At 37.8% G+C, this 12,578-nt stretch overlaps 1 protein-coding gene across 2 annotated transcripts in view; it reads left to right on the top strand.

The window, feature by feature from the left end:
* SUGT1 (SGT1 homolog, MIS12 kinetochore complex assembly cochaperone) overlaps nt 1-12,578 on the top strand; it is a 63,440-nt gene that overhangs the window by 42,410 nt on the left and 8,452 nt on the right. For both annotated transcript variants that reach the window (XM_079779199.1, XM_079779200.1), the window contains 2 exons: nt 2,791-2,881; nt 6,962-7,143. In XM_079779199.1, coding sequence (XP_079635325.1) covers nt 2,791-2,881; nt 6,962-7,143 — 273 coding nt within the window. The remainder of the gene's footprint in view (nt 1-2,790; nt 2,882-6,961; nt 7,144-12,578) is intronic.

Genomic DNA, 12,578 nt, shown 5'->3' with positions numbered 1-12,578 from the left:
AAAAGAATTCATAGAAAATTAGTTTCTCCAACCCCCTTTTACCTTTTAAAAAAGCTACTTTAAATGGTTTATTATGTGCAGCTATTTCAGTGAATGGATTAAGTATAATTTCAAGTTCAGGTCAACGTTTCTCATTTGAATCAGGTTGTTACTACAAGCTTTGACTGGCTTTATAAAGGCCTCTCTGTTTGGACTGCGCAATTAGTCAGGTTATAGTGGCTTTCAGTAGATGCTAGTGCTAGCATATTTTGCTCTTTGGGTACAACAAGCAACCTTTTATAGATAGTGCTTAGCATGGTAACATGAGGTTCGAATATAGGGTGCCCTGTGGTGGAGGCTAGTTAAGGATAGTGTTTATGTATACCCTGCTTGCCAGGTCTTCATTTCCAGATGAGTCAAAAATTAAAGGAGTAAGATGGCAATTTTAAATTTTAGGATAATAATAACCTTTTTTAGTACTACTGCTGTGTTATTGCCAGCTATTCGATTTCTATCCCTTTTAGGTAAATATCAGCAATGACAACTTAAAATAACCAGAGTGCAATACTGTGCATGAGAAAATGTTGGTGATATTTTACTTTATAAAAATGAATCATAGTTTATTTTAGGGAATTCTAGAGATTCTTATGAAATAATTGTTTTTATTTATGTATAATTTAAACATATATGTTAAATTAAGAATACTATAATTTTTGTTCCTTTCCCAGTGACATTTGTTTTATGTTTTCTCATTATGAAACAATTTTTTGTTACCTTTCTATGTTGCTAAAAAGAATTAGATTACGCAGAAGCCACATCCCCTTCCATACGATCACTTCATGGTTAAAACATTGAGGTGTATTTTTGTGATAAGTGTTTTGTTAAGGTATTTTAAAATGCATACTTTAAGGATTCGCACACTAAATGCAGGTTGTAGAATGATTACCAGTAATTGCTAATTTAAATGATTCATCTCATCTAAAGGAGTCAGATAACTAAGGTGTGAACAGGCTTTTCTTTTTGTTAAATCTGCCTTTTTATAAACATATGTTTTTTTGATTTTTAGAGAGGAAGGGAGAAGGATAGAGAGAAACATTGATGAAAGAGAAACATCATCTATTGGCTGCCCCCTACTGGGGATTGAACCCGCAAACCAGGCATGTGCCCTGACCTGGAATCGAGTTGGTGACCTCTTGGCTCATGGTCGACACTCAAGCACTGAGCCACACCAGCTGGGCAAGTTTTTTCTATTAATAAAAGTAATCTTTTTCTTAGGAAAAAAATGCTAGGATATAAAATCTAATTTGATTCTTTTTTGTTGTTGTTAACTCTTCATCTGAGGATATTTTTTCTCCCACTGGTTTTTAAAGAGCGTGGTGGGGGAAGAGAGAGAGAGAGAGAGGGAGAGAGAGAAAGAAACATCAATGTGAGAGAGACACATGGATTGATTGCCTCCCACATAAGCCCCTGACGGCTGGGGATCGAACCTGCAACCTCAGCCAACACTTTAACCACTGATCCAAACCTCCCATGGCTCTGATTTGATTCTTTTATTAGATTCTTGTTGTTACTATTATTCTTATTATTTTAATCTAATTTGATTCTTAAACTGTTTGCATACTAATTATTACTGTTTACCATCACTATAAATGCTGATTTTTGCTAGGCTAAAAATGGGGGTGAGGGCACTAATTTGAATAAGGAAAAAGGGTAGATATAAGTGGTATGTGAGTGTATGTTAGGGTAAGTATAAATTTTAGGGACAAGCCTTGATTAGAGAGTAAAAGATTCCTTTAGAATAATGTTGATATTTTATTTTAATTAGTGACTTAAGTTTAGCTTTCAGGAGCTGTTCATAGTCTGCCTTACACCTTTTTTCCCCATCTATATTTTTCACTGCTCTAACATAAATCCTGGTCTTGAGGCAAGTTGGTTTTCTCCCTACTCCCTGATGCACTCCCTGATGCCCCTTCACACCTCCTGCTCCAGTTTTAGGCTATTCCCTTTGCTTCTGGAGACCTACCCTGTCCACCATAGGAGATACTCCTTCCTCTCACAGCTCTTCACAGGTACCCTGAAACCTTACCTGTTCACATATAGGTGTGATGTCTCCTGAGCTTTTAGAACATTTATTTGCCTCTTTAGTAACTTTCATGGAAGGTCAAGAACATGTCTTGAATATTTAAAAAATCTCTCATATCCCTGAAAACTATACCTTGCTCATAGTGGGTGTTTAATAAGTATTGCATGAAAGATTGTGAAAATGTTGATATTGTATTATTTTTATACAGTGAAATGAATTTTCTCCACTCTAAAACAGGTTAATGTATATGCAAATGTACTAATGCGTTTAGGACAGGGTTTCTTGGTGGTTGGCACCGTTCTGTTTTGGGCTGGGTAATTGTTGTGGGGATATTGTCTTGTATGGTTTAGCCTGCCCTACTCTCTCCTCACTAGATGTCAGTAGCACTCCTTATCCTCACCCCAGTTGTGAAGACCAACAATGTCTCTTACATTGCCAAATGTCCCTTGGGGGTCAGTATGACTCCTGGTTGAGAACACTGCTTTAGAAGAAAAAAGAATAAGGATTTCAAGATTCTTCTTAATTCTACTTTATAATATGTGTATGTTTTTGAAGGGCTTTTAAGTAAAAACAAATGTTTCAAAATTCTTCAAATTTAACCTTGTATAATTTAGGAAACTATCTCAAGGACACTATTAATTATTATAAAACTTTGATGACTTAAGATAATTGCATTTTTTGTGTCTATTTTACATTGAATGATGGATTCTATTTGGTGTTTTCTGCAGATTGAAATTAAAATGAAAAAGTCAGAGGCTGTGAGATGGGAAAAGCTAGAGCGAGAAGGAGAAGAGCCTAAGCCAAAACAGTTCGTAGCAGGTTTGTTTTCTGGCCTTGATGAGCTTTAAATTCAAATTGTGTTATATAGGTGAAATTAAATAGTAACGAGCCTTTTTTTGTTTTCATTATTTATGTTCCCAATATAAGACACATCGAGTATCATAAGGTTGCTCTATAATGAATACAAATTGGCTCGTCTTATGAAGGTTCTGACTTCTTAACCTTTTGCACTCGGATGTCGAGTGTGACTCGACACGGTTAGCATCAGTAGTAGCTCGAGAAAAAAGCAAGCGAGTGCAAAGGGTTAAACTCTTAAGAGTACAAATGAATGGCAGCAAAAACCTAGAGAAAATTTGAATTTATTGTTTACCTTGCAGTTTATGACATCAATTGGGTTTTTTTTTTTTTTGCATTTGTGTGTCTTGGCCTTTCCTATTTGTGCTTTTTTAGTTTTAAGTGAATTAGTTATTTACCGATATATTTTCTCCTCTTTCCTCTCCCTTCTTATTTATTCCTTTCTATGTTGATATTGTCAACTCTAATTTCCTGGAATTTCAGAGGTTTACTGAATAAAGTATTAATTTCACTATATTGTCTAATATAATGAATTTATTTATTTATTCATAATATATTTTTATTGATTTCAGAGAGGAAGGGAGGGGGAGAGAGAGATAGAAACATCAGTGATGAGAGAGAATCACTGATCGTCTGCCTCCTGTACAGCCCACACTGACAGAGAATTGAACTGTGCCCTCCTGGTTCGTAGGTTGACGCTCAACCACTGAGCCATGCCGGCCGGGCTCTTTCAGTTACTTTTAGATATTTCACTGCTTTCTTCTATAACAGAAAACATATTTCCTTGTGGAACTTTTTAGAAAAAATAGTTAGCCAACATATCATGCATTTTTATTATTTTTTATTTTGAAATAATTCTCACACAAGTTGCAGAAATAGAGTTTCTATATACCCTTCACCTCGCCTCCCTGGATGTTAATATTGTAACTAAGCTAAAGAATAATTAGTAAAATTAGGAAACTGACACCAACAGATAATTTTTAAGAATGAAATTTGGGGCTGGATAATTAAGAATGAAATTGCAAGTTGGTATTTAAGCTATTTAACCCTTTGCACTCGCTTGCTTTTTTTCTCGATTCCTTTATTCTAATGCTAACCGTGTCGAGTCACACTCGACATCTGAGTGCAAAAGTTAAGCATCTGTGTCCCACTTTATTTGAAAGATATAGTAAAATATTATGTGCTTCTTTTAGGGCTGACTCCCATAGATTTTGGCGCTGAAGTTTATATATAGCTCAAAGCATTTTTAAAAGAAACACTTTAACTGTAGTATCTCATTTAATTCTAACAATGGCCCTATATAGTAGGCAGCCTAGTATTGTTTCTCCTAGTTTATAGGCTCAGAAAGGTTAAGCAGCTTGTTGTAAGATCACCTAGTGTTTTTTATTGTCTAGGACTAAACCCAGGTCTTCAGAGTCTGGATCTGGTTCTTCTGTTAACCTCCTATGTTTTACTGCTTGTTTCTGCATTTTCTAACAATGAAAAGTCTCTGCTGACATGAGTATCTTTGCAGTTATTTGATATTATAGTGAACTAGAGGCCTGGTGCATGAAATTTGTGCACTTGGGGGGGGGTCCCTCAGCCCGGTCTGCGCCCTCTCGCAATCCGGGAGCCCTTGGGGGATGTCCGACTGACGGCTTAGGCCTGCTTTCCCCGGGGGAGAGTGGGCCTAAGCCGTCAGTCGGACATCCTTAGCGCTGCCGTGGAGGCGGGAGAGGCTCCTGCCACTGCCACTGCCACTGCACTCGCCAGCCGTGAGCCCAGCTTCTGGCTGAGTGGCGCTCCCCCTGTGGGAGCGCACTGACCACCAGGGGGCAGCTCCTGCGTTGAGCGTCTGCCCCCTGGTGGTCAGTGCACATCATAGCAATTGGTTGTTTGCATATTAGCCTTTTATTATACAGGATGAGCAAGGAAGTTAGGTTACTCTCAGTAATTCATCTACTACCTACAGGTATTAAAATTTTTCTGAGATCAACTTTACAAACTTTTTCTAAATTAAATGCTTTGCATATTCATAAAGATGCTACTCCTCCTGTCCTGTTATATTTCTGTAAGGAATTAATATGCTTGTCAGATTCCTGTGTACTGCAAGCTGCAGACTGCAGATAAGGGCACATTGCTTAACCTATATGGGCAGTGGAGATTCGAACCTGTATTCCCATCCTTCTGGGAAGTCTGCATTAGGATTAATTAAATCCATCTTTCCTAGGCTCTTAATTTTTATGGCAAGTTAAAATTTTTCTTTGGCTACTAGTGATAATATACAAAGATAGAGGAGATTACTAGTAGAGGAAGGTAGGTAGTGTTTGAAAAATAGTATGCCTGCCCTGAATAAAACTGTGTGGTGTGTTGTAGTTTTGTTTTGAGGCAAGGATAGGCAGGGAGTTGATTTACCAGTGAAGAGAAAAGGTGGAAAATAGAATGAAGAATTAGTAGTTTTCTCATTTATTTAGAGGAAGGGGATGTAGAGAGGCAGTAGTAGAAGAAGGACATTTAGATTAGTATTAATGTGTTTTAATATATTGATAAGAAATCTTTGAATCAGTTTTTTTTAATCTCTGTAGTTGCATTATCCAATATAGTAGCTGCTAGCCACATGTACCTATTGAGCACTTGAAATATGACTAGCCTGATTTGAGATGTGCTCTCAGTGTAACATACATACTAAATTTTGAAGACTTAGTAGGAAAAAAAAGAAATAAATGCCATAAAGTTTTTATTTTATGTTGAAATGATACTATTTTGTATTTATTAGGTTAAATAAATATGTTATTTAAATGCATTTCACCGGATTCTTTCTAGTAAGATGGCTACTAGAAATTTTTGAATTATATATGTGGCTCACATATGTGGCTTGCATTATATTTCCACTGGAGGCCCGATGCACGAAGACTTGTGCAAGAATGGGCCTTCCTTCCCCTGGCTGCCGGCATCGCCTTCGCTTGGCCCGGAGCCACCTTACCGCCTTTCCATGCTGCCCAGAGGCCCCGAGCATCTGGGGCAGTGTGGAACGCCTGCATCGTTGCCATGGCAACGACACAAGCATCCTGTCCCCAGCCACTCGGCACTTGTGTATGCAAATTAACCCACCATCTTTGTTGGGTTAGTTTGCATACTTGCTCCTGATTGGCTGGTGGGCATCGTGAAGGTATGGTCAATTTGCATCTTTCTCTTTTATTAGTGTAGATTGGACAGTGAACAGAACTGTTCTTATAGCTACTGGGTAGGTTAGTTATTTTTAAATTATTTGTGTGCCAAGATCTTAATTCCTTTGGTCTTTGGGGCAGCCTTGACAGTGCCCTGAGTCCCTGGGCTGGTATCTGTCTGCCTGCAAGCAGCCTCCATTTATCCCAGTGTGCTTTATAAATACTGTTATTTGTTATGTGTGCATAGTGTGGGCATTGAACTCTAGGTCATCCCATATAGTATTTTTCAATATTACGGACCTGATTCTTATTATCTCCTATTGAAGTATTCTGATATTTTTAATATGGGGAGAGAATGGATGAATTAACTAATGGCCGATTAGGATGGATAATTATTAACATTTGCAGTTTATTTCTACTCTGGAAAATATATAAGTATCTTAGGAAAGGTCACATTTTTAACATTAAAATCTTGTCTATAAGAGAAATTTCTGAATGAAGCAACTTAAAAAACACATTAATTTTATAATTGTACTATCTTTGCAACTTTTCTATAAACATAAAAAAGTTTATATATACTTTTCACTTAGTTTCCCCTATTATTAACATGAAGAATCTGTTCTTAATCTAATTTTGCATAATGTATCAAAAGTTTACATTTTATGGAACTACTTTGTTCAAAGGAGACTGCTATATTTTACATTATGTTGATTCAGTTTTTAGAAGTGTAAATTTAATTATTGTTGTCTATCAGAAAGATACTTATTTCAAACATGAAGTTTAGTGAAATTAAGTCACCTATTATTTGCTAAGGTGTTCTTTACATCATGGTCACAAAGTTTACATATTCTTGGCATAATCAACACATGTTAATTAATCACTTCTTTTTACTCTGTAGATGTAAAGAACCTATATCCATCATCATCTCTTTATACAAGAAATTGGGATAAATTGGTTGGAGAAATCAAGGAAGAAGAAAAGAATGAGAAGTTGGAGGGAGATGCAGCTTTAAACAAATTATTTCAGCAGATCTATTCAGATGGTTCTGATGAAGTGAAACGTGCCATGAACAAATCATTTGTAAGAATATAAACTTCAAAAATATATATTGTGGTAGTAAATTTCAGAAATTTAAAAAGAATAAGATAAAAATTTGAGTCTAAATTGCATGTACTTTAGTTGGGAGATCTTTTTGAGTAAGCTTTGTCTGAACATTTCTTTTTGCTCTAAAATTTCTTAGAATAATTACTGATGAAATCAGAAACTGGTGGAGGAGATAAGAAACAAGTGGTTTACACCAAATATTTTTTATCACTGAGTTAGAACTGGAAAGGCTTAAGAAATACCAAGGTTACAGTGGGTGATACAGAGTTATTCTAGTTAGATTTATCAGAATAGCTGAATGAGCTTCCATTGTTTACCTTCTAGAATCATGTATAGAGTCTCAATGTCAGAGATGAATAATACAGAAGGGAAACTTCCAGAACAGTGTTTGGCAAGTGAAAGTGCATATTATTATTCATTGGTTTTTTAATAATTTCTCAAAAAATATTAAGAAAATTCAGATTTTTGCCAGGGCAGCATAAATGCTGTCTGTATTAGGCCTCAAGTTCTGAGATCTCAATAACAAGTCATCACTGTAGAATTATGTAGATTTTTTGCTTGAAAATGTAGTCATTTGATTTTTACCAGTAGCATTGAAAATGTAACACACTTTTTTTTTATCCTCACTGAGGATATGTTTGATTTTTTTGATTTTTTTTTTTTTTAGAGAGAGAGGGAAATGGGGTAGGGAAGAGAGAGAAGAAAGAAACATTGATGTGAGAGAGAAACATCGATCCATCACCTCCCGTAGGTGCCCTGGAATGGAATCCATAGTCTCTTGGTGTAGGGCAGTGGTCAGCAAACTCATTAGTCAACAGAGCCAAATATCAATAGTAACAACGATTGAAATTTCTTTTGATAGCCAAATTTTTTAAACTTAATCTTCTAACACCACTTCTTCAAAATAGACTCGCCCAGGCCGTGGTATTTTGTGGAAGAGCCACATTCAAGGGGCCAAAGAGCCGCATGTGGCTCGTGAGCCGCAGTTTGCCGACCACGGGTGTAGGGGATGATGCCTCCAACCAACTGAGTCACTTGGCCATGGCTGTAACTCTCTTCTTTTAAGGCAGTGGTCGGCAAACTGCAGCTCGCGAGCCACATGCGGCTCTTTGGCCCCTTGAGTGTTCTAACGCCACTTCTTCAAAATAGACTCGCCCAGGCCAAAAACTGACTTCTGCGCATGGGCCACGAAGTTTCAATTGCACTGTACGTGCGCGCCCACACGTGGTATTTTGTGGAAGAGCCACACTCAAGGGGCCAAAGAGCCGCATGTGGCTCGCGAGCCGCGGTTTGCCAACCACTGTTTTAAGGCATTTATATTTACAGTAGAATGTTAAAATTAACATTTACTAATTAATATTTAGGTAATCACTGTGTTTGAGGTTTAGATACTCCACATAAGTTACTATATGGTAACTGGTCATGATTATGCTTTTCATTGTTGACTTAAAAAATTTTTGTTTTAATTAAACTTTATTTTGAGATAGTTGTAGATTCACATGCAGTTGTAAGAAATGAGGAATATTCCTTATATCCTTTAGTTTCCCTCAATTGAAACATTTTACAAAACTTTAGTACAACATTACAACCAGCATGTTGACAGTTCAAGTGCAGAACATTTCAATTACCACAGGATCCCTCCTTATCATTTTATAGCCATCCACTTTGCTCCCACTCCTACGCCTTCTTAACCTCTGACAACCACTAATCTGGCAAGTCTTTGTCAGATATGTAGTTTGCAGATATTTCTCACAGCCTGTAGCTTGTCTTCTCATTTTTAAAAATACATTTTTTTTTATTGATTTCAGAGAGGAAGGGGGAGAGAGAGAGAGAGAGAGAGAGAGAGAGAGAGAGAGAGAGAGAGAAACATCAATGATGAGAGGGTCATTGATTGGCCTCCTCCTGCATGCCCCGCACTGGAGATCTAGCAGGCAACCGGGTCATGTGCCTTGACTGGGAATTGAACCGTGACCTCCTGGTTCATAGGTTGACGCTCAACCACTGAGTCAAGCTGGCTGGGTCACTTTTTTAATGTTCTTTGCAAAGCCAAAGTATTTCATTTGATGAAGTTTAATTTATCAATTTTTTCCTTTGTGGATCATGCTTTTAGTGTCAAATCTAAAACTTAGTCCTGGATCTCAAAGATATTTTTCCCACATTTTTTAAAAATAAAATTTTTGTAGTTTCACGTATTACATTTAAGTCCATGATCCATTTTGACTTAAAGTGTGAGACATATCCTTTCTGATTGGTGTTTCTGATTTCTTGGGATATATTCCTAGGAGTGGGATTAATGGGTCAAATGGGAGTTCCATTTTTAGTTTTTTGAGGAAACTCCATACTGTTCTCCACAGTGGCTGCACCAGTCTGCATTCCTTCCAGCAGTGCACAAGGATTCCTTTTTCTCTGCATCCTCGCCAGCACTTGTTATTTGTTGATTTGTTGATGATAGCCATTCTGACAGGTGTGAGATGGTACCTCATTGTCGTTTTGATTTGCATCTCTCGGATGATTAGTGACTTTGATCATGTTTTCATATGTCTCTTGGCCTTCCTTATGTCCTCTTTAGAAAAGTATCTATTTAGGTCCGTTGCCCATTTTTTGATTGGGTTGTTTATCTTTCTTTTGTTAAGTTGTATGAGTTCCCTGTAAATGTTGGAGATTAAACCCTTATCGGAGATAACATTGGCAAATATGTTTTCCCATGCAGTGGGCTTTCTTGTTGTTTTGTTGATGGTTTCTTTTGCTGTGCAGAAGCTTTTTATTTTGATGTAGTCCCATTTGTTTATTTTCTCTTTAGTTTCCATTGCCCTAGGAGCTTATCTGTGAAGATATTGCTTTGGCATATGTCTGGCATTTTGCTGCCTCTGGATTCCTCTAAGATTTTTATGGTTTCCCATCTTAACGTTTATCCATTTTGAGTTTATTTTTGGTATGGTGTAAGTTGGTGGTCTACTTTCCTTTTTTTTTTTTTGCATGTATCTGCCCAATTTTCCCAACACCATTTATTGAGTTTCAATTGTATTTTTCAATTCTGAAACTTCCCATTTAGTTCTTCTTTATATCTTCTGTTTCTTTGTTGAGGCTTTCTACCTTTTCATTTATTTTCAAGCAAGTTCATAATTTCTTGTTGAAGTATTTTTTACCATGACTACTTTAAAATCTTTTTCAGATGATTTTAACATCTCTTTCATCTCAAAGTTAATATCTATTGTTTTCTCTTTTGCTAAATATAATCTAACATCTGTACTTTGTCAGTGTTTTTCACCAGTGTCAAGTGGTTTTCAGTTGAACCCTGGACATTTTCATGTTAAGCTGTGGGACTCTGGATCTTGTGTAAACCCTCAGTCTTAGTTGGTTTTATCTCACAACCAGTCTGGCAGGGGAAGTGAAGGCACTGCCTCATTACTACCAAGTGGAAGTAGATATTCAGGTACCCCACTTGGTCTCCTTAAACACTTGGCATCTCCTTGTCACTGCTGGGAGTAGGAGTTCCAGCTCCCCAGATGTTTCCATTGACACTGCAGGCAGCAGAGGAGGTGGATTCGTGGCAGCCTAGCATGGGTGGAAGTCTAGGCTCCCTACTCAGCCTTTATTCGCCTGGGGTGGGATGGGGCCACAGTTTTTTTTAGTGGTGTTTAGCTGGAGTAGAGCGATGATTGTCTACTGTCTTCCTAGGCTGTCTTTCTGTTTTTCTTCATCTTTTGGCTACAGAGATCAGGCTTGTTGGGACTTTTTATTGTTGTTCTCACCCTTTGACCTTTCCAGTTTCTTTAGCTTCAACTCTAGGATATGTGAGGCAGAAAGGAAACCCAGGAAACTCACCACATGTTGTTCCTTGGGTCCCAAGTTCTCTGGTTTCTAGTTAATCTGTTGTCTTCTTTTTACCTGTTAGAGTCTTATGTTTGTTTCTCTCTCTCTCTCTCTCTCTCTCTCTCTCTCTCTCTCTCTCCCCCTCCCTCCCTCCCTCCCTCCCTCCCTCCCTCCCTCCCTCCCTCCCTCCCCTCCCCTCCCCTCCCCTCCCCTCCCCTCCCCTCCCTCCAAGGTTCTTAGTTGTACTTAATGGGAACAATAGGACCTGGAACATACTTAGGGTTGCTTCTTTCCTTGTGGGAATACAAAAGAAACAAAATAGGGTCTATCATGTATGACCTTCCAGCCTAGTTGGGACAAAAAGACCATCGTGTACAACAAGCATGTCAAACTCAAAGACTAACATGGGCCAAATAAGCAAGGTTTAAGTTTATGTGGGCTGCAAAAAAACCCCAAAAACTTCAATTTTCATAGAAACATAGGTTTATTTCGATAGAGACATGCTGAATACAAAGGGCTAAAATAAATGAGTAATCATTAACATAAAATGATAGAACATTTTAATAAAAATTAATATTTTTTCTTGAACATTAACTTACCAGACACTGAATAACTGCACAAATTCATAAGCGTAACGCAAATAAACCTATTTTTCTTGTTCTCTGAAAGTGAAATATTTCCTGTTGCCCACACCAAACAAGTCAGTCCAAGACTAATGGTGTGGCAATCGGCTGCTAAAATATTCGCTGCTAGTATTAGTGGAGAGAAATGATGTGCCTGAGCGTAAGTCACGTAAAGGAAATGAATGCAACACGATTATAGTAATCAGTCATTAGTGAATGTTGTAGTTAGTTTTTTAATAATCTGCACTAATAAAAGAAAGATGCAAATTGACTGTACCTTTGTGACGCCCACCAGCCAATCAGGAGTGAGTATGCAAATTAACCCAACAAAGATGGCAGGTTAATTTGCATATACAGGCCCGGAGCTGCCAGCAGTGGGACGCAGGCGTTCCGCACCGTCCCAGCTGCTCCGGGCCTCTGGGCAGCGTGGGATGGCGGAAAGGCGGCTCTGGGCGGAGTGAAGGCAGAAAGGCAGCTCCGGGCCGGAGCAAAGGCGATGCCGGCAGCCAGGGGAAGGAAAGCCCATTCTTGCACGAATCTTTGTGCATTGGGCCTCTAGTTATGTATTACAGGATATTGTAAAAATTACAATAAGTCACGCAATTTTTATTAAAACATTTCTTACATACCCTTATATTGGCTGGGATGCAAAAATATTTGTTGTGGGCCACATGCGGCCCACAAGCCACGAGTTTGACATGCTTGATGTACAATATAACCATAGGAAAATGCTAAATTGTACTACAATCCATAAGAAGAGAAGGGAAATAAATATCAATGAGTATGATCATATTATAAACTAAATATGCTTCCTTCAGTCATCTTAAGAGTAGTTTATTATGCAGACTTGCCGAGTTTTATTCAGTATTTTATTTGAAGCCTACCAGGTGCCAGGCCCTTGTGCTTAGGTTTAGAATATAAGTATTAGTAAAATATACTCCTTGTTTTTTAGGAGCTTTAGTTGGAGCCAAGGGT

Source organism: Cnephaeus nilssonii (genome assembly GCF_951640355.1).
Source record: "Cnephaeus nilssonii genome assembly, chromosome: 8".
Lineage (NCBI taxonomy): Eukaryota > Metazoa > Chordata > Mammalia > Chiroptera > Vespertilionidae > Cnephaeus > Cnephaeus nilssonii.
Note: the sequence above shows the minus strand (reverse complement) of the source record. Positions and strands in the feature narration are given on the sequence as shown.